Genomic DNA, 24070 nt, shown 5'->3' on the forward strand with positions numbered 1-24070 from the left:
GATAGATAGATAGATAGATAGATAGATAGATAGATAGATAGATAGATAGATAGATAGATAGATAGATAGATAGATAGATAGATAGATAGATAGATAGATAGATAGATAGATAGATAGATAGATAGATAGATAGATAGATAGATAGATAGATAGATAGATAGATAGATAGATAGATAGATAGATAGATTAAACATGAAACATTTTAACGACTACTAATTACAATCATACATTTTCAGCCAGCATAGACTTAATCAATCCCTTTTCTGTGCACACTGAAAAAAAATGATTCATTGGATTCATGAGGTAAGTTTTTGTAAACAATTTATACAGGCTGAATTTAAACAAACAAATAAAATTTTGTGATGTTCAACTTGATTTGTTTGTTTAAATTCAGCTTATATAAATTATTTGCAACAATTTGCAATGAAATATTTTATTTCAGTGCGTGAGCCTCAGAACAGACTTGGTTGTGTGACTCACAAGTTGAAAACTACCGATCTAAAGTCCTATTGCAAGCACTATCGTTGAAAAGAATGCCAAGATATAGAGTATGTTTTTGTCAACACTGCTCTATTTAATCCATGCGTGTATTGTATGCATGTGCTGAGTTAAGCAGGTGAGAATATTTGGCACATTAAGTTAAACTGTTTTACTTGCTGTGTTTGTACTAGCCTGCAAATCCGATTATTATTAACAGCAATATTTCCAGCAGCCTCACAACCCCGCTGGCTGTTATTATCAAGCATTATTTGCGATATGTTCATAAAGTTGTCAGCATTAAAATAAAGTGAATGAACACTAATGCAATTTTAATACCAGGTGGAAACATGGCCAAGGAAAGAACAAATGTGCAAAGAATTCGTGGAGTGCAGACTGAATAGTATACAATTAAGCATGTCTCAGACCAGTGTTCATTTCATGCTGAAAAATTTTCGTCAAGATTTGTGATAAACAAGTTTCTATCGATGAAAACAAATTCAAAATTAAGTGATGACGACGATGACTATAATAAAAATATACTGCCATTTTCGTTGACTAATAAAAACAAGACAAGAATGTGATTGAGGGAAAATATCTAAACAGAATTAATATTAGTGTGTGTCGCGTGTGGAAATAGCTGATAAAAACAACAAATCTAAAGCGACATCAGCATGCCAGAAAATCAGGTAAACTCAGATCTTTTTTTTATTTAACCATGTGTGTGCGTTTGGTTAACTGAAACGGTGTAGCCTCTTGCTGACCTTTAGAGAATTTGCTCCCTTAGATTGTATATTAAAAGTTACTACATCGGTCAGTCTTAAATTCATATAAGCATGGCATTCTGGTGAGGAGTTGTTTCCTCGTACTGTATGTTTCATTTTAGCTGCGGCTACAGTTTCAAGAGTTCACACTTAGCTGATGATTAATTATAAGCAAGTTTGGCATGCTGTCCCGGGAGAGAGCCCTGAGCTCGAAGGTTCTTGAGCCCTGGGCTCCCTCCCGTTTGGAGGAAGAGAGGGGAGCCTCGAGCTCAGGTAGATCTCGACAACTCCCCCTTTTATAATAGCTAAAGATTAAGATTGAAGGCTATTAAAAGATATGCTGCATTATTAGATTACCTGTATTGAAATTTAGATTTAACGATTAACTTGTTGTACATGTTTTTGGAATGTGGGAGGAAACCGGAGAACCCGGGGAAAACCCACGCAAGCACGAGAAGAACATGCAAACTACACACAGAAACGACCACCGGCCTGTTAAGGAACTAGAACCGGTGACGTTCTTGCTGTGAGGCGACAGTGCTAGTCACTGAGCGACCGTGCTGCCCTATGGAGGGAAAGGTGAAAAGGTAGGGGTGGAAGGGGGGATTCTTCAAATCGAAGATAACTGTAGTGAGAAAACCCTGGCTCTTTATAGTGGTTAGGAATGGCCTGATTGGTGGATCAAGCATGCTAATGCAGAACCAGCCATGTTCAATCATAATCACGTGCTCCTCTCGAAATTAGTTTATGAATAAACTTCACTTAGCAAACCTCTAACTCGCGCTAGGTTCACGCGCTGTCTGCATCTGCCTCGATTGTCATGACAACAGCTATTTACAGTGTATCTTTACCACAAACAAAAACTGCTTTAGAGAACTGCTTTATCACTTTATTTAAGTGATTATTTCTTTTGTTTGTAAGGATGTAATGATACTGTTGTGCTATAAGCTCTACTTATCAGGGAGTTGCATACAACATACAAGATAACTAAACTGCCTTGAAGTGAAGCACACTTTAATTTTGACGTACATTTTCGCTTTATATTTCTTCTATGTGAGTAAACAGAGCCATGGGACTGAGTGCACATTTTACAACATAACACATTATCATTTGCCAGGCATATGTGAGACCAGACAGAATCTGCAGACATTTTTTGCTATTTCTGCACATAATTTTGTAAAAAAAAAATCTGCAGATTTACATTAATAATGTTTGGGAATATCATAACAAAAAACGTAATTTATGAAATAAAAAACAATATATTTTTACTTTTATTTAATGTTTACAATGCAAATCCAATAAGATCCACTTATTTAGTAAATAAAGCAAGTCTCTCATATATCTACTAAAAGACTGAAAATATTACTTACTTTATTTAAAATACACACTGTATTGTAAATAAATCACATGAACACTTTCATATTAGTCAATAATATTATTGAAATTAATTTGAAAGCTGAACAAACAAATTTACACACATTTACATAAGTAAATGAATAGACTCGATGCTAAAAATCTGTGCAAATCTGCGGATTTCTGCATGTGCAGATTCTGTGTGGGCCTAGTCATATGTCATTATTGTAACACAAACTACGACAGTAAAGCTTGCTATAAACTGACATTGCAAAGAGGACTTTAACTATTTTAAGCCCTTTCAAAGATTTAATGGCTTAAAACTGTTCAACAGATTGGTTAAAAAGACATGTAGTTCACCACATTAAAATAAAAGAGTTTGCTAAATGATTGCACTATTCGGCATGGCTATTGCAGACTTACATGTGAACTTATTGCCAATACATAATTTAACATATTACTTATGATAAAAATAAACAATGCAATTCTAATTTGTGGTCTTCTTTGCTATATTCCATATTTTAATAAAACTGTTTTATTTAATTTTAAGTCATAATATTAAGTTTAAATAAATGTATACAATATTTAATTAAATTACGATAAATTAAACCAAATATATATATTTAGTAAACTAAATCTAGGGTAGATTTAGTCGACTAAAATCTTATGAAATTTAGTTGACTAAAACTAGACTAAAACTAAAAAAAAATGGAAAAATGTATGTATTTTAGTCAAAAGACTAAGACTAAAACTAAATTAAAATTTGCTGTCACAATTAACATGGTCTCAGACACACACTCAATCAAAGCAGTAATCTCTATTCTAGTCAGTCACTATTTATAACTTGGATTAGAACACCTTAATCCCTCATTTCATAGCCATTGATAGTGTGGAGTAGACACACACAGAAAGTGCATAAATAAACCAAAGCAGACTCAAAATAAAACACATTCATTAATCTACATCATAACAGGAGAATTCAATATTTAACCAGAAATACAATTAGAATGTAATTTCTTTTTCTCGAATGCTGATTTGAATGCATTTGTATTGCAAAAAATTGAACTAAATAAAACTGAGTTGAAATCAAATGATCTGAAATTGTCTAACTAGTGTTTTAAATGCAACCAATGCACATAAGCAAATACAAATAGCTAATATAAACATTCCATTTTATGCATAATTGTGTCACATATCCAAGCCTGTCAACACCTTCTCAATGTACAAACATACAGACATATGCTTAAAAAACCACATACAGATATGCAGAAAGTGAGCGCTCGGTGCTAGTGATGGTCTGTCAGCAGATTTTAGCTGAATGACGTCTGCTGATTATAACTGATATGACCGCAGTGAGATGGATAATATTATGTAATGCTCTCATTACCTCTCTCCCCTCTGCTTTAATCTATCCTTGTCCTTCTGCCAGTGGTCGTTCTGTCTATTTCTCTGTAATCTGTCTGGATCTGCCTCATTATTTCATCTCACTTTTCATCAGCATCATTCCCACACAAATTACTGTATATTTCAAATACAGTAGTTGGGTATAATATCATGTTTTACAGCATAAAGATGAGCTGTTTCTGTATAATTTAGCATGTATCAATTTATTGTATAGGCTAACCTTGATTCCAAAATGACTACTAACTATAATCTTAATACAAGATAGAAAAGGGCTAGTCTGAGCTGCGTATTTCCTTTTAGATTTTAACATTTTAAACAATTGTAATGACATAATGTGATCCATTTTTGGGCAGTATAGACTAGAGTAGTTTATTTATCTCCTTTTTAACATTTATAGACTTCTACTTTTGCTTAAAAACCTTCTTATTGGCTGACGTATCAAATTAAATATTTTCCATGTGATCAAATACTCAATTAAAAAAAAAAATTTATACATACAAACGATCACCAACAATATGTTTATCTAGACTTCTGCGATTTCCGTCTTCCCTTCTCTTTCCTTCTCTCTTCCTTGTTAACACACTGTTAGGATTCCATTCCTAAGTGGAACAATGGGTGGTTTGCTCACCATGTAACTGAAAAGGAAGGAAAGCTAGGCCGACCGTAGTCATCTCAGTCGACTCTCACTCTGTCGTTCTCACAAACACACACATACCTTAGTTTCAAACACGCTTTACAGGATACACTCATAACAATGAGTGTGCTGCTTGATGACCCCCAATATGTTTCACTAAACCACTTGTGCACCCAGTCCATGTAAATTACAGAGTAAAAATCTGATTTGTGAACTGCATTTTCTGTACCTACAAAACTGTTAGCCACTCTTGATGCTTCATGCATTTCCACTGAGCACAATGCTAGTCTCTAAAACCTGCTAGTTTCAAATCAGTAACTGTGAAGTTGACATGAATTTACCTAATCTATTTACCAAAATAAAAATCAACCTTAAATCAAAAAACCAAAGTCTTTGCACTACATTTATGTTCGATCATCAGTTTTTTCTTGGATATATGTCACAATATTTACATTTAGTAATTTAACAGACAATTTTATCCAAAGCGACTAACAAATTAAATAAAATAAACGATATGACATATATTTTCTATATAAAAATAATAGAAACAATCTGTTGCTACTTACAATACATAAAAATTCAGGTTATACAACGACTTAGAAAGTTGCAAAAATTCTACAACTGTTAGTTCTTATTAGTGTAAAATCCTATAAGTGTAAAAATTTAGCGATGTCCAGATCCGATAGGAATCGGACGTTACCACCCGATCAGGACTCAAATATACTGTATATGTATATATATATAGTCATTATCTTTTAACACATCTATAGTTATGCGGTGGCAAAGAGTTAGACCTATTGCTTGACTTCACACAGGAATAGCAACGTATGCGGCATGACATCCCTATGTTGCAGAGATGCAATTGGTTAAATGCTGACAAAGTAGACCACGGAAGCAGCTTGAATTGGACAACGGTATTATAAAGTTGATGATGACAACTTTGCCATAGCAAACTGTGAGATATGTAAACTTGGGATTGCCTGCCGGGTATTTTAAGTTGAGGTGTTATTTGTTTTTATTAGTTTTTTTTTGTTTACTGTTGCATTAAAGTCTAAAGGTGAAGAATATTGATGTTAATTATTACTTGATTGCTCAGACTACCTCACAGAAGTGCTCTGTTTGTTATCAGTTGTTGAATATTAAAGGGGTGGTCCAAAATGTAATTTTAAGGCTTGGTTGTGTTTATAAGATGCAGGGCAATGTGTGCTCATGGTTCACTTGAAGGGAATCACGTTATTTTTTAAACCTCACTTTGATTATGTACAGCTACTCAGCTAACATGAAAACAACTGATATATTTCCTAGTTCCTCTGAAAGACCCGGCTTCAAGTGACTCTGATAGGTCATCTGTCATAATGTGCTGCGATTCCCAGATCGGCTCCACGTCACGCCCGTACAAGCATGCGCTTTTCTGCTGTGTAAACAGTACAGTGTAAACCTCATGCCCGCTTTCAAAAATAACATCTGACAACAATCAACAATCTGTAACGAGTAAAAATGGGGTGCAGCTCCTTTAAGAGAGATCGCCATTGTGTGTGTGTGTGTGTGTGTGTGTGTGTGTGTGTGTGTGTGTGTGTGTGTGTATGTGTGTGTGTGTCTGTGTGTGAGAGTGTATGTGTGCGTGAACTGTCTGTAGACGTGTGTAACACGAGAAATGCATGTGTGTGGGACCTACGTTTATTTTTATTTTTCTCTAATGCTCAGACTAAGTTATTATTCTGTAATATATCTAATTATGTAGACAGAAGAATGAAGCACAAGATGTGGGATGTGACCTGTTTGAGTCTTGACTGATTTTTTCTGCTGCTACATGAGTTAGGCAAGCTCTCCTGTATTTTTTTAACTCAACGCATTACACGACGTCTTTTGCATATATTTGGAATATGCATGTGCAAGTAATATGAATCGTTCACATATTTTTTGCGAGTTCATTATCTGAGATGTAAAACGCATGAAAAAGCTGCCTATAGAGAGACACACACGTGCTGGTGAATTGTGTGAGTGTATGTGTGTGTGTGTTTACAGCTGTTTGACTGGTAAATATGAATTTGTAGCTAAATCATTAGTGGTGCCAAACAGCATTTCCTGTTGTTTAAATCTTTGCTACAACATACCGTTAAGGTTAAACACTGTACAAGTCATGATCAATTTTAACAAATAAAAACTTACAGGCTACAGCTTCTGCTTGTTGAAGCTGCTCCTTCTTTGAGGAGATTTTAACTGAATCCAGCACTGAACTGGGAGAGATTCTGGAAGCTGTGTTTTGTCAAATCATGCTTGCTATGTATTTTATAATTCTCTGGAACATAATTAATGTAGAACTGTAAGCACTTCTGTCTTTGTGTTGTGTCATTTAGAAGCCCAAATACAGAAACAGACGAATCTCTGTGGAAATAGCAGTGTTTGGACGGCATTTTAGCTCTCTCTGCTGTAACATTAAAGCGCCTCTGGCCACACTCCTTAGCTGCGCAGTGTGTGCTCGGTAAAAGTACGTTTGTGATCTCACAAGGCCCGGAAGTATATTTTTGTAGTCCCCAAAATGTGCTCATTGTAGGCTTTGCTAAGCTAACTCTGTAAAAACCAAGGTCTCTATTTGCATTGAACTTTGAGCGTCTTACATTTAGAGATGCTTATTATGTTCACACTGCTACATTACACATCAACTAAAGTTTAAAATATGATATCGTAGTGGACCACCCCTTTAAAATAAGGTGAATTAAATAAAAATATGGAGCATACTGGATCTGTTTCTTCACTCTTCTTTATTTTTTCTAATGTATTATAGAAGTATCGGATCGGGTTTCGGTATCGGTAGGTTCTCAAAATCAAATAACTCGGACTCAGACTTGAGGGCAAAAAAACCTGATCGGGACATTCCTAGTCAAATTTATTATGGAGTCTAACCTGACTAGAATCTATAACTCATAATGTGTGTACAATTTATAGAATGTTTACTTGCTCAATCTCTATTCTTCAGCGTAGTTCCTAATATATCAGGGGTTAAATATTAAATGTCATTGGATATAGATTATTCAGAATGTAAAAAGGTTATTCTCGTCCAGTGTGTGTGTTACAATCACCAACGATCTAGCAGTTACAAATCAAGCAGAACTATAAATCTGTCACAGAACTGGACTTCAAATCCTATCATGCACCTCACACACACACACACACACACACACACACATACACACACACACACACACACACACACACACACACACACACACACACACACACACACACACACACACACACACACACACACACAAACACACACACACACCAGTTTCAGTTCTCTCCCTGATTGCTTACACACAGCTATAAACGAATCATAGACTGATTACATGGTCTATATATTCACCTCACACACACACACACTTATTGCTGAGTCTTGTTGTACTGTATGTTTACCTGTAACATTGCAAAGTGTTTTTTGTCAAAACTTATTGTTCCATCAGATATTTGCCTTGTTTCTTTGTTTATCTTGTTTACCACCTGCACCGACCTCTGCCTGTGACCCTTTAATGAGCAATCTGATTGATACTAACAATACAAAACAAAAAGCATCTCAGTTGTTTAATTCCATAATAGTATATCAGACTAATAAAATGTATTTAAGCCATTTAAAATCAGAATTTCTTTTTGCAAAATCTTTAAATGCCTCCAGTAAACAAAGCAAATCATGACGCCAAACCCCTTTTGTGGAAGAAGAACACCATCACCATCACTTATCAGGGTCTTTATACCCTATACCCTATATAAAAGGGTGTTTACCTCACGTTTTACCCTATACAAAACAATGTTTACATCTCAGTCAGACAGCCACTATGATCAATGTCTAGGAGTCTAGGTTGTCTACTATCAAACTGAAGATATGCATACGCAATTAATTTGGCTCTAAAGTCAATGGAAAATGAAAGGTGACACTAGCCAATTATCAACAGAACATCCAGCAAAGTTTTGTGATGTAGAACACAGTTAAAAAAAGTACATTACTATCATGAAGCATAACATAATCATAATAACCAAAGAAACACTAACCCGCAAGGTCTGTACGTGAAGACAATGTAGCTCTCCTCATCAGTCTTCTCAATGAAAGTCACGCACGTCTGTTTCTCCCAGTGTCTCATTGCTTGCTTTAACATGGCCCTCTGACTTCCTGAAAAACACACACACAAATATCATTATGTGTAAATCACACACATTGATGCTGAAAAGGCAAACACTTAGTCCTCTTACCGGTGAAGTTGCCTCCTATGACGTAAGGGATGACTCCTCCAGGCCAGATCTTCTCAGCTCGGGATGTAGCAGCACGTGGGACTCGAGACTTTACATTTCTGGCGCTGTTTACTCTCCTTATTCCAGTCTTTATGCTTGACACATCTTTACTGCTGTTTACTGGCCACGACTCTACAACACAAAGAGAAAAAAAATGGAGATATCTTACATTTACCATCAAAACTTACACGACTGCACTTTTATTTCATTTGCAATTTTTTTTTTCACTCAAACTGCCAATATTACTTATTTCACATCAAATACCCAACCCAGTAATGAGAGATGAGCTACATTTATTACCTGAATATACTGTAAAATTGGCTAAATCAATTAGGGAACATTAAAAAAAGGTGCATACCTGTCAACCCTCACTTTTTGCCAGTATTCTCCAATATTTTACTATTCATTACCATTTAAATATTTTCCTTTATTTTTAAGCTCTCTATGAAAAGTGAAAGTAGCATCAAAACGCCAATGTCTTTAGACCTTATCATACACCTGGCACAATAAGGCGCAAGATGCGTATGGCACAATTTGTTGCTATTTTCAGATCAGCGCAACAATAATTTTTATGTTCTGCGCCACATTGTTTAACTAGCAAATCCATTTGCACCACTATTTGGACTCATGGTGTTTTAGTCTATAAAGGAGGTGTGTTAAGGAGCATTGAAACTAAAATAGGCCGCGCCATTGACCAACTAAAACTAGTCTAAAGTCTAGTGCAGAGTGCGTTAGTTATATGCCTATGCAGTCCAAAATGCGTACACATTGCTTAATACACAAATATCTTTACATATGAAAAAACTTAAAGGATTAAAATGTTACCAAAAATGATTTTCTACATAAATATAGAAAGCATACCACCATGCCTTCTTCATGTTTAGATTTGTCTACCTGTCAGGTTTTGGAGATGTATTTATTAGCTGAATTTAGAAAAAGTTTTGAAACAAATCTTGCGCTTAACAAACAAAATTAAATATGTAGTCTAATGGATGTCTTCATTGGAGTGAGTTTTTACTGTTTCCTTATCCACAAAAGTAAAGGAGTAAAAGTAAAGATTAAATGTAAAGAGGAAGTAAAGAGGCCGACTAGAGGAGGCTCATTCTTTATCCTCGTGCTGCAGATGGTCTGTTCTGTTCTCGCCAGTGAAGCGTTCAGTTTTTCTACATGTCAATAGCAAATGCACCATGTCAAAACGCAACTGACTCTGAAAGGGAATTGGAGACTCTGACTGGTTTAATGCACATTATGCTCGAAACACACCCATAACTCATTAAGAAAATAAGCACAACCCTGTTAGACCATGTGCCGGGGTGCAGAGCGTATTTTTCTATCGTTAAAATGGCTAAAGTGGATTTGGACATGCCCTTAATGCTTTTGCACCATGCGCTTTAGACTTTGCGCCTAGATCATTAAAATAGAGCCTTTTGTGTAAAAAAAAATGCTTAATGGTTTTAATGATTTAATAACAAAAAACAGCTTTCATTTCTACTATAAATATTACCCCGCAATGCTTTCCTCGACTCTGAGTTGTTCTGATTGGTTTACTGCCTTGAAATAGTCAATTAGTGTCAATTAGTGGCAAAATATTTAAGATGTGGTGCTTACTGTGTGGCTCTGCAAAAGACATAAGTTTCATACACATGTCAAGCTTGTATTTACAAATTTGGAAAAACAATGATAAAGTAGCACAAAAGCCTGTTCTATGTGAATGGCCCCTTAGTCTTTCATGATATTTTTGCTCTAAGTCTAAATGTTAAGCATACATGTACAAGCTCTTATTGAAATAAATCCATATACTTTATATCATATGTTATTATATATTCTATTATAGTATATACTATATATTAGTGTAGTTTACTGGATAGAGACAGATGTGAATGTGAGCTAGAAGATTTAAGAAGAAGAGTAAAAAACGATGAGCTCCAAAAATAAATTAAAACAAACTAATTGAATTGATATATGCATCTGTCATAAAACTAAATCAATGAGATGCATTTAATGCACATTATGCTCAAAACACACCCATAACTCATTAAGAAAATAAGCACAACCCTGTTAGACCATGTGCCGGGGTGCAGAGCGTATTTTTCTATCGTTAAAATGGCTAAAGTGGATTTGGACATGCCCTTAATGCTTTTGCACCATGCGCTTTAGACTTTGCGCCTAGATCATTAAAATAGAGCCTTAATAGAGAATACAAGGAATATAATAGAGAATACAAGGTAAAACTTTAGCGCTAATGCTAAAAGTAAAAGATGAGGGCTATGTGAGTTTCTTTCAGATTGTGCTGTGGAGTATGTTAGACATTAAAGTTAAGAAATATTTTCAGCATATGTGTAAAGTGTGAACTTACCAAAACCTAACCGTCGTATTCTGTCTAGCAGCAGATATAAGGAACCCCTCTTCTTAGTGGGCACATGTTCTCCTAGACCTCCTGAAATAAAGCAAGAAAGATGCAAGAAAGTTAAAAGATTACTACACTTTAGTCAACATAATCTAGTCAAATATGCATATAGCTCAACAGATTTGTTACAAGATCAGATGTATGTCTGTTTAGCAGAAGTTTTCACAAATCAGGTAGCTGTCTAATCAGAGAACATACATGAACTTACCACTGGCTCTTTAAATGCACTTTATATAGGCCATTATTATATTATACACTGAATGAACATTGTCAGTGGGCTGAGAAACGTCCATCACAGTCTCTCTGCCATTATCACACTAATTTTAGCCGACTGTCCTCAACTCTCCTCATCCCCAATTGACTTTAACTCCCAGGGTTCTCACTGAACATCTCTATTCACACGTCTCTTACTCTGCTCTCTTCCCTTTGCATTTACTCTCTCTCTCTCTCTCTCTCTCTCTCTCTCTCTCTTTCTCTCTCTGTCTGTCTCTCTGGAATTTCTCTGATGCGGACAGGAAAGTGAGGAACAAACAAAACTCTGAATCCAAGACACAGGAAAAGACTGAGCTTTGGGATCAATGTGAGTACAGTCTCGCATGCACAACACTAGAAGGTATACAAGTGCCTTGCTCTTGTCCTCAAAACAGCGTCCTGAAATTTCTGGAAATATCCAAGGAGGACCTGTCCTGACTGGTTTGAACATGCATCAGTTCTCCTGCTTTTCCTGGTCCTGATGCAGTTTGCCCTTCTGCCCCGGTGGCACATCCTGTAACAACCCCAGTCAGAACGGAAAAGCAAAGTCTTTGTGCTGCCAAAGGCTCAGGCAATGATAAAGGTAAGGTTTGCTGACTATGCCACTACCCAGCAACTACTCTTACTTGACGGATAGTTTGCCAGCAGTCATTCCTAGGCCCAACCGGAATCTGCACACATGAACATCAGCAGATTTCCATAGATTTATTTAGCCATTATTCAAGTCTATTTATTTACTTTTTATATTAATTTCAGTAATATTATTGAATTATATGCAAATGTTTATACAGGGTATATGCAGGAATCCTAAAAGTAATTTCAATACCTTATTAAGACTTTTTAAAGACCTTCTCAGAATATTTTAAGACCTCATCACCACTTCAAGCTCTAATCAGTATCAAACCTTTAACTTAATAAACAGTTGTTAATAAACAGTTGTAGTTAAATAAATTAATGGAGCACAACCATGCAACAGAACCCAGATAAGCTCGGAAGAAATAAAGCTTGATAGAATAAATTACGCGATTGTCTTCAGCGACAGGCTTCAGCCAATGTTTAAACTCGTCTTTCTCCAATGAGGAGTACGCAAACTTACATTTTCCCATTTTACTGTCTGTTTGGTTCTATGGTTTCACTACATGTGGAGCGCGTCAAATCGACTTTCCGCGTTTGTCACAAATTATGTGACATCACCCGCACGGAGGAGCCTGGCCGGATGTGCCCCGGCACGAACGAATCAAATGGATTGAGCACATTGTTATTAATATTCAGAGGAAAATAAATATATTTATGCTTTTTTGGAGTCAAACAATTTGGACAATGCTTGACAAAAATGAAGACCTCGTAAAATGTGATTAAGACTTTTTAATACATTTTAAGGGCCTTCATTTTCTCATAATTAATTTATCAACTTTTAATACGTAAGACCCCGCGGACACCCTGATATACGATTCAAGTGCAACGCAGCTTGTAAAGTAATATTTTCAGTTATTTAACAGATATATTATATGAAAGACTTGTTTTGTTTCCCAAACAAGTTTTGTTTTGTTTCCCAAACAAGTGGATGTACTTGGATTTGCAGTGTAAACATTAATTGCATGGTTTTCGCTACATTCAGTCATTGTTGTTGTTGTTGTTGTTTTTAAAGCGGGTTATAATCGCACCAAAATGCATTAAAGGTAAGTGAATTATAACAGTGCGAACATTTCATTAATCTAAGTAGTGCTGTGCGTTATTTGTTTAACCCTTTAGGGTGACATGCTGGCTGACTGACAGGTGCATGATGCCTGAGGCCAGCAACCATGACATAGCATTCAATTAAGATGAACACAGTTTCCATAATTATACTTTATAGATAAAGGTCTATGGCTCTGCATACAATGACTCTATCTTGCAAGAGTTTATGGCCATTTCACTTTACTTCAGGACGCATTAATGCCACTCTGTAGGTGTATTGGAGAAATTGATAAATATTCCAAGCAAATCTTATATATGTTGGAGACATACTTGTTACATAAACGCACTAAATCGCACTTCAGCAGTGTTTATTTGAGAGCGCACAAGAAGATCTGCAGCATATATTTGAGAGGGCGTGCACAAAGTTTTAGAGATTTGAATGCTCGTATTGCGATTCCGACTTGTAATACTGAGCTCACGAAATTTCTCCATTTGTCATCGAAATAACGCCATTGGTAGTTGGTAAATTTGTGTAAAAGGCCTGCCGCCACAACTGGAAAACACTAAATTGTAAATGTTAAAAAAGTTATTACATATTTTAAGTTTTTATTTACTTTATTAATTTTCTTTTCAGCATAAGGTCCGTTCACACCAGGACGCATTTTTCGGGATGTTTTTCCAGACGCATGTTCCGTCGATGTTTCATGCCTTGTGACTAAATAAAGGGCGCCAATGTGATCGTGCACACCTACACGCAAAACGTCAGGCATAAAAGCATAATTTTTAAAGAAACGCCTCATGCTCGTTTTTTTGTTTTGACGATTCACATTACAAGTGGGTGTCAGACGCTTAAATTTGTGTAGCGCCATCTAACATCAAGAAATAATTTTGCATACTCTTCTGCTCGACGGTAGTGAAAATCGCTTCGGTTTGAATGCAGAAAAATGTCTCAAAAATGCTGATGATAAATGCAAACGAAAAGCATCCAGGTGTGTACAAGAATTTAGTCCAGCTATTAATTTGGGGTCACCACAGAGGAATGAACCGACAACATGTTCAGCATATGTTTTATGCAGCGGATGCCCTTTTAGCTGCAACCCATACACACACTCATTTACACAAATACACTAAGAACAATTTAGCTTACCCAATTCGCCCACACCACATATCTTTAGACTGTGGGGGAAACTGGAGCACCCACGCAAACACAGGGAGAACATGCAAACTCATCACAGAAATGCCAACTCACCGAGCCAGGGGCTTGAACCCACTGCACCACCGTGACGCCAGTTTTTATTTACTAAACTCCCAAAATCATTCCTACAAAATTCTGCTCAGAAATAGCAAAAAAATACCCCCAGATTCTGTCTGGTCCAAGTCACTACACATACCAGTGTTTGTATCCTGTTTAATGCACTGGAAGTTTGCCCTAACAATGTGCTACTGGGAAAGACACATACAAACACACAAGTTTTGAGTTTGGTCAGTTTAGATATCAGCAAGGAAGGATTTTGTTAACAGTGTTTACTCTAACTAGCAAAGAAACAAACATTTGCAAGCACACACACTTTTTCTCTTTTCCCATTACATAAGGAGTAAAAGAAACCTTGTGATGCACACAGACACACACACACACACACAGTTGTTTGCTGATGGTGCAGTGGAGTAGAGACAGGAACATTTATCAAGCCTAATCACCTGAAGCTATAAAGTCCCAATATCCCCACACATTCTTCAGCTTCAATATGACTTTAATAACTTGAAATCCCCCACAGCCCACAACATAATCATGGACATCTATTCTATCCCTATGACAGATCAAACTCATAGAGAGATTATCCTTAATACACAATTCACTGTGGCTAGTGTATGTATCTGTGTGTCAGCATGCAGTTGAAACTGTGCAGATGACAGAGATTCAGAAGTCCTGGAGGAAGATCTGACTTCAAACATGACAACATCAGGACAAGAAAAAAAAAAAACACATGGGCGGCTTCAAGGACAAAGTCAAACAGAAGCTCAATCCCTGAACCTTACTGTAGAAAAAGCCATTGTTTTTCCTGCACCAGAAGCAGCTCACAACCCTCAGCAGCTGTGAGGGTCAGCTTTAACCTCATCTACTGTACATCTGCTGCTGATCTCAGCTAAAAAAAAACATGCACATTAGAATCTCAGGCAAAACTACAGTCCTTTCATGTTTTTCGATTCAGAGTATGACAAATGTGAAAACCTCTAATCGCCCACCTGTCATTCCAAACACATAAAAAAAATCCATTCATCTTCACAACACAATTGAAGGTATTGTTAATACAATTAATTACATGGCTGTCTGGAATACTTGATTCTGATTGGGCAATCACAACATTTAAAGTATGTTATTCCGCATAACTAATAAGGCTCATCTGTTAACTATGAATCATCCAGACATTTGGAGAATATATATATATATATATATATATATATATATATATATGGCCTAAAGTTAACATTCACCAAGCTCCAAATGCAAATAATCTTAGCAATGTAGGGTATTCATAGCAGACTCAGTTGCCAGTTGGTGGGTAAAACTTTTTAATGAAATATATGGGGTTTAGTGAGAAATACAGCTATTTTTTAAGAAATTCGCTTGATGTTGCTGTGCGTTTTATATATATTTGTCAGTCCCCTGTTCTTGATTTTGGTGCCATCATGCAACTGAATATTATTAATAATCAGTCAGGAATGTATAAGCTCAACTGCATCAAACCATTTATTAAGATTTCTTTATTCTTTCTGCAAGCTTTATGTTTATTTTTTACAAAGATAGTAAACTATTACAGCTCAGATCAATGTTTTGTGCCTAATTGTTTACTTTTTTGGCAAGTAGCCACAGAATAAGTGAGATTAATTCCAGCAGGTTGTTTTGGCAGAGTAAAGCATGCCATTCTTATACAGCAGCCCTCCTCTCCATGTCAGGCTGCCGATAAGCTTGTCAGGCTTTATTCTGTGATAACCACTAGCTGAATGTACATTATGCCTTACATGAGAGATTTCTGTTGCTAGATTTAAAGTTTATTCACCAAAAAATCTTAAATGTACTCTTTATAGAGAATTGAATTGACAGGCGATCTGATTAACATAAACTACTTACACTGATATTATATGCCACTGCTCTAAAAGTTAATTATGTCCAACAAACAAACCAAAGCTCATTGCTGGAGTTGAACTTAAAAAATTGTGAAAAGTGATGATAAGGGACTTATAACAACAAGTTAGACTTATGAAACAAACAAGTCATATAAATTTGTTTCAGAAAAAAGCTGTAAACATAAAACTTTTATTCACTATATGACTTGTTAGATGTCAAATTACAGAATAAAGATGCTTTTTCAAATGAGAATATTCTAATTTATTTCCTACAATATTCAACCTATTTTTCAATAGGTTGTTTTGAACACTGATATATATTTAAAATACATATATACATACATATAAAAAGCCCTAGTCAGTCTTATGCTGTTCACACTGCATGATTTTCACAGCAGTTTTCAAACTGCATGACTATCTGGGGTAGCACTGAATTGCTGTACAATTGATCTGCGACTTACACACTTATGGCTTTATTAATTTATTTATTCATTTTCTTTTTGGCTTAGTCCCTTTATTAATCCGGGGTCGCCACAGCGGAATGAACCGCCAACTCATTCAGCACAGGTTTAACGCAGCGGATGCCCTTCCAGCTGCAACCTATCTCTAGGAAACATCCATACACACTCATTCGCACTCATTCATTATGGACAATTTAGCTTACCCAATAAACTTGTACCGCATGTCTTTGGACTGTGGGGGGAAACTGGAGCATGCAGAGGAAACCCAGAGAACATGCAAACTCCACACAGAAACACCAACTGTCCCAGCTGAGGCTTGAACCAGCGATCCTTTTGCTGTGAGGCGACAGCACTACCTACTGCGCCACTACATCGTATTATAAATAATACAAGATTCAAAATTTCCTACATTTCTTGGGTCCAAAAGAGTTCATGTTCATGTTTATAACTCCTACCTAAACACCCCACTGCCTTGTTTCTTGCTCTTTCACAGGCTGCAAGTCATCGCCAATGTATTTTTCAGGCAGTTTTCAACAGTTTTTAGATAGATTTTGAACTGCTGAAAGGTCAAAATAGTTAGCATGTTAAATACACTAGCTGACAAAAGTCTTGTTGCCCATTGAAGTTTTAGGAACAGCAAATAATAACTTGCCTTCTAGTCGATCATTTGGTATCAGAAGTGGCTTATATGAAAGGTAAAGGCCTCTAGATTAGGCCTATTTCACTAAAATAAAATATGATCATGCCTTGATTTTTTATTATTTAATCAAGACAGTAAGGTCTAATAGAATATAAGCCATGGTGCAGTGGAAAAAGAATGAATATTGTGTATGACTCCCATGAGCTTGGACGACTGCATCCATACATCTCTGCAATGACTCAAATAACTTATTAATAAAGTCATCTGGAATGGCAAAGACAGCGTTCTTGCAGGACACCCAGAGTTCATCAAGATTCTTTGGATTCATTTTCAATGCCTCCTCTTTCTTCTTACTCTAGACATGCTCAATAATGTTCTTGTCTGGTGACTGGGCTGGCCAATCCTGGAGGACCTTGACCTTGTTTGCTGTTAGGAACTTTGATGTGGAGGCTGAAGTGTGAGAAGATGCGCTATCCTGCTGAAGAATTTGCCCTCTCCTGTGGTTTGTAATGTAATGGGCAGCACAAATGTCTTGATACATCAGGCTGTTGATGCTGTGTGTCTCACACACCCCATAATGAATGTATTAAATGATTAAACAATGATTTTTCTTTCACCAAACAGGGTCCAATAGAAGTCGAGCTATTATTTGTTGCTCTTACAACTGGGATTGAAGACAAGATTTTTGTCAGGTAGTGTATTTTACAAATATTGGCAATGGTTCTCTCTGAGTGCATTTTCGGTAATTTACACTTTGTTACGGTCACTAATGAATAAGATTTTTAATTTGCCTCTGATTTCGGACATTTGTTTGTGATTTGTCTGTCAGTGACTGAAAATCAGGGCTAAAATCGTACAGTTTGAACTCGGAATTAGTGACTTCTCAGTATGATTAACTAAGGGAATCTGATTTAAACTGCAAGACTACAGGTGAATTTAACAAAACACAAAAAAATACTGGTTCATAAGAGTCTTTCAATTGCTAATTACGGTCAATAGCTGTAATCTGGAGGCCTGTGATATCTGATGCGTCTTACCAGATGTGTGTCCTTGCCTCCCATGTGTTTGTTGCTTAAGGTCTATCGTCCCATCGATGTGAAACATTTTCAAGTCCTCATCATCCAAGGCAATGTCTCCCCAAAATACAGCTGGAAACAGAGAAGCGTATTATTAGAGCACACAAACACACACTTTTCAGCAGCATCACAGATTGATGGTCTAAATGCTGGCAGACGCATCTGAGACTCAAATCAGCGTAGCCTGAACTATTGACTGATGCTAATTTAAGGTTTGCAGCATATGCAATCGATTGACATGTTAACATGGGAGGAAACATCTTTATCTGTCAATTTGCTGACTCTCAAGTGCTAATTAAAAATGAACAAGCAGATATATACATCCGGCTATAATCTCAACCACCCTGTTCACATAATGTCCATATTGGATTTATCACAACATTCAGTTCAATCACTGTGATGACATCATCCATCCTTAAATTAGCATGTCGCCAAGGAGGTCATAGAGATGGCCATGCAAAAGGAGATAACATTGGGAACTTTGCCATTTGTGTGTGCAAGTAGTTTTGGCAGACCATTCAACCTTGATATAAAACAATACACAATGAGGACTGTGCTTTAAACTATCTTGATTGTTCTATATTGAAATAAACTCTGCCCTTGTGCTCGCATGTGTGCGCACGTGTGCATACGTACACGTAATAGTGGACGGCACTTTCAGGCCGCCACTATTGTTTTGAGTGTATATGCACATGTGTATACAACCATCCATCTCTTCCACAATCAATTCCTTAGACATTGTTCAGCCCAAACCTGTGATTGTGCTCTATATCACTTTCATAATAAGCTGGAGTCTCCTGTGGATCACACCCTTCATAAAGAACTAATATTAGCACTGATTTAAAGGGTCACGAAACACTAAAACACATTTTTTTGAGTTGTTGACAGTCGTATATGTGTCCCACACTGCTAAAAACACTATTAGGACACCTATATTTCACTAAAAAGTATAAATTGGTTGTTTTTGCGTTATTTCGAGCAAATTTGTACTTCCAGTTTGAAACGAATTTTTGAAGCTGCGTCACGGCCATGACATAATAGCGTTGTATTCCAGCGTGCAGACTGGGCGTCTGTGCCAGAGTGTGTCTTATTACGTCTTACAGTGTGATGCATTAATGCATGAGTAAGGCTTGGTTTAAACCAATCAGCGCGCTCTATTGTGCAACTTCATTAATATTCATTACTATCACCGTGTTTACACGACAGAGACGCCACGTTGTGTTGGCAAAACAAGCGTGACGTGTTGCTTTTATAGTTTGCTGCAGTTAAGTTTTGTTTTCATTTACTCTCTGTGAGAGCGCAGCTGGAGTCACGTGTGGATTAACAGTGTATGCGACACTCGACAACAATAACTTACGTGTCTAAAGAGGATTATTGTTTACCTGAGAGCTGTTCTCATCTGCAAACGCTGAGATCCGGATTCGCTTTAGTCTCCTCTTAATAAAGACGCGGCTCTAGTTGCTGGTGATTGTCCTGTCTCTACAGATTTGGTAAGTGAGCGACCAGTGCTCTTTGTTTATTCAGTTTGTTCGTATTGAACTAAGTTAACTATTGCACAGAGTGTAAACATGTTAGCACTACAACCAAACTTTAACCTCCTGTAGGATTTTCACCGCATTTAGTAACCGGAATAACACACGCAACTTTCTGACGCTACCTGCCGAGTGCATCTAAGTTTCCGGGAAATGCTGAGTTTTTTTTTCTCTCATTCGCCGTGCGGTATCAAACATTGCATGAAAAATACATGCTTAGAGCAGTTCCTTGAATCAAATATCTCGTTTGTCGCGAGGGACATGAATGAATTCCCTGAATGAAAGAGCCAAACTGCAGTTAAAGTCCACCATTTAATAATTTGGCAAATAATTTGACTACAGATGTCCATGTAAACACAGTCACTTTGTCCCCTCTGTGTGTGTGTGTTTTGACTCTGAAAGTCAGCTCACCCAAATAGACACTCCCACACCATCCCTCTTTTCTTCCTCCGACACTCCCCCCTAAACAAAGCTGGACACGCCCACTTTTCTGACTTTTTCCAAAGTAGAGGTGTGAAAACACCTTGCTGAAACGAGGGGGTTTCATGGCCCTTTAAGCCCACTCCATTTATCTATCTCTATGCTACGTTCACTGTTATACTATTTAACATGGAGTACATTTACATGGACACCAGTACTCTGATTTTAATACAATTAAGACAATACTCTGATTAAGAGTCTACAATGAAAACAGCGATTTTTGTTGAGATTAATCTGACGACTACAGCAAAGTCATAATCGAACTAACAGAAATCGAATTAAGATGTGGAGTATTATTAAAGTCGCATTATTGAAGTGACAGAAAATTGAGGGTGGCTTCAGGCAAGATAGCACATTTTTGGAGCTTGCAAAAAATGATGTCTATGCTGAGAATTCTGGAAGAAATTAAGAGTTTAGATGCAAGAACCGAAAGGATATCTGAAATAGTCTCCTAAAATGAGCATTTTTTTCAGCCTCATATGTTTATGTTCAGTTATTTCACTTTAAAGGCAATGGAAATAACTTATTTGTCACTATAAAAGTAAAATTGCTGAGCCTACACACAGGAGTCTGAGAACGCAAATTTTAGAAAAAAAATATCAAATGGCATTTAGATTAATTTGCATCTAAACTCTTCAAATGGACATTATGAAGTGACTTGACTTATAAGTGAGTTTGTCGCGGAGTCATGAAAGATAAGTTAGTGAACAAAATAAGAGGTAGCCTGCTTAAGAATTTGTATCTGCCGCCATTTGTTTGCACATAGTGTGAGAAAATAACTGTAGTTATGAAGTATGAGTAATTATAAAACAAAACCACATATGGTGCAATGATGAACATGAACTGTTGTTCGTAAATGCCAGTGTAAACTAGCATTTAATGGTGACGCAATGACCCTAATCAAACTATGTGCTACAACATGTAAAAAAGGGACATGAAAGTAACATTCAAAAAGCAACTCATGTAAACACCTTAATCACATTATCCTATGCAGATTAAGGCAAATAATTAGACTACTCCTGTCCATGTAAAAGGAGTCAATTGTACGTAGTATTATCCTATAACAACTATATTAGCATGCTATTACATTCACATATATCATTTTAGGATTACTTTCTTTATTTACTTCATGTTAAAAAATACTTTAAACATACGCTAGCTGACAAAAGTCTTGTCACCAATCCAAGTTTTAGGAACAACAAATAATAACTTGACTTCTAGTTTTATCATTTGGTATCAAAAATGGCTTATATGAAAGGCAAAGGCCTCTAGATTAACCGTATTTTACCAATATAAAATATGATCATGCCTTGATTTTTAATTATTTAATTAGGACAGTAAGATCTGACAAAAGTTTAGTCACTTAACAGAAATAATGTACAGTAAAAGTCAGGGAGCAGTGAAAAAAGAAAGAATATTGTGTATGACTCCCATGAGCTTGAAGGATTGCATCCATACATCTCTGCAATGACTCAAATAACTTATTTATAAAGTCATCTGGAATGACAAATAAAGAGTTCTTGCAGGACACCCAGAGTTCATCAAGATTGTTTGGATTCATCTTAAATGCCTCTTCCATCCTTCCCCAGACACGCTCAATAATGTTCATTTCTGGTTACTGGGCTGGCCAATCCTGGAGCACCTTGTCCTTCTTTGCTTTCAGGAACTTTGATGTGGAGGATGAAGTATGAGTAGCGCTATCCTGCTGAAGAATTTGCCCTCTCCTGTGGTTTGTAATGTAATGGGCAGCACAAATGTCTTAATACCTCAGGCTGTTAATGTTGCCATCCACTCTGCAGATCTCTTGCATGCCCCCATACTGTCTACCATTTTTTTTAACAAATACTAAGATTAGTTCCAAAAAATGTGCAATAATAGCTAGAAACGAAAGTTTATATCAGGGGTGGCCAACCCTGTTCCTGGAGAGCCACCTTCGTGCAGATTTCAGTTGCTACCCATACCAAACACACCTGAACCAATTAATTAGGACCGGAACACCACGTGATAATTACAGGCAGGTGTGTTTGATATAGGTTGCAACTGAAATCTGCAGGAAGGTGGCTCTCCAGGAACAGGGTTGGCCACCCCTGGTTTATATGCTATTAAAGTATACAGGTCTATCCCACAGAGAGCTATGCATATTTTCTGCTGAATTATATTATATCTATAAGCTCCCAGGTCTCTTACAGCCCTCAAAGAGAGACAAGAAGGCATAAACAAGGTAAACAAGGCTGAAAGTGCTTCTGACTTGACCGCAGAGGAAAAGGCTTTGTGTTGAATTTGTCCATTGATTTGGGAAGTCTGGGAGTGAAGCCCAGTAATGCCTCAGCAATCACGAATTCGCTTAACATCAACTTAAGGTCTTTGACTGCATATCTTAACTTAGCAGGAGTCAATAAATTCAGCCGTGATGATCGATACACACAGAGCTGAGGTTGTGCTGAATCAATCATCAACTGTAGGGGGGGAATCAAATAGGCTGGAGACTAATACAGTATGTGACCACTGGAGTGACAAGGAATTGTTAACTTTGTTGTGTCTTATTCTGAATGAAACTCATAGTATAGCAGTTTTACTTTTGTGTAGCTGGAAACAAACAATGGTCTGCAGACAGTGGCATCTGGATGGGAATAAAAATAGTTTGGGCAAATATGAAATGTAATCTCAGCTCCAAGGTTATCGTGGCGTGGTTGGATCTGTGATTTAATCTGAGTGCAGTGATATCTGCAGAGAAACGTGTGTATTAAAATGAGAGATTATCCTGGAGGTCACACAACAGTTCCAAATGAGTCTCTCCATGTTATCCTGATAACATCCAAGGCAACTAAGAGTTGATGTAGGGTTTGGCTGAATTCAACTTGTCTCAGCAAGTACTGTACATAGAGACTCTGGGTAATACTTTTTGCAATGCAAATTTCACTATTCGGTTACCACTTCAGATTCTAGTTTCTCAGATAAAAGCTCTATTCCAAAATCTGCCAAGCATTTTTGAGCATTATAAGCAGTACCTGATTTATGCATAGGCATTCTAGGTATGTTCCAATATGCTTGCATGTCTGGGGATGAAAAGAACTAATGTTCTACAGTCTACCTACAATAGTAAAAGAAACAAACCCCCAGTGACGAAGCAATTAAATATAACACACAACAGAAAAATAATACATTTCCATGTTTTTCCATGTTTTATAGGTGACACGGTGGCTCAGTAGTTAGCACTGTGGCCTCACAGCAAGAAGGTCATTGGTTTGAGTCTAAGCTAGGGACGTTGGCATTTCTCTGATGTTTGCATGTTCTCCTTGTGGTGGCGTGGGTTTCCACGGGGTGCTCCAGAGTGTGTGGGTGTGTGTGTGAATGAGTGTGTATGGGTGTTTCCTAGTTCTAGGTTGCAGTTGGAAGGGCATCCGCTGCGTAAAACATATGCTAAAATAATTGACGGGTCATTCTGCTGTGGCGACCTCTGAAATAGAGATGAAGTCGAAGGAAAATGAATGATGATGTATTATCTG

At 36.9% G+C, this 24070-nt stretch overlaps 1 protein-coding gene across 2 annotated transcripts in view; it reads right to left on the reverse strand.

The window, feature by feature from the left end:
- tll1 (tolloid-like 1) overlaps window positions 1–24070 on the reverse strand; it is an 86857-nt gene that overhangs the window by 41680 nt on the left and 21107 nt on the right. For both annotated transcript variants that reach the window (XR_015475720.1, NM_131010.1), the window contains 4 exon segments: window positions 18514–18624; window positions 11270–11350; window positions 8875–9045; window positions 8677–8794 (listed from right to left, as the gene is read on the reverse strand). Coding sequence is in view for 1 of the 2 variants with exons in the window: in NM_131010.1 (NP_571085.1) it covers window positions 8677–8794; window positions 8875–9045; window positions 11270–11350; window positions 18514–18624 (481 nt within the window). In the remaining variant the exon portion in view is untranslated.

Source organism: Danio rerio, chromosome 1, assembly GCF_052040795.2.
Source record: "Danio rerio strain M-AB ecotype USA chromosome 1, GRCz13ab, whole genome shotgun sequence".
Taxonomy (NCBI): Eukaryota; Metazoa; Chordata; class Actinopteri; order Cypriniformes; family Danionidae; genus Danio; species Danio rerio.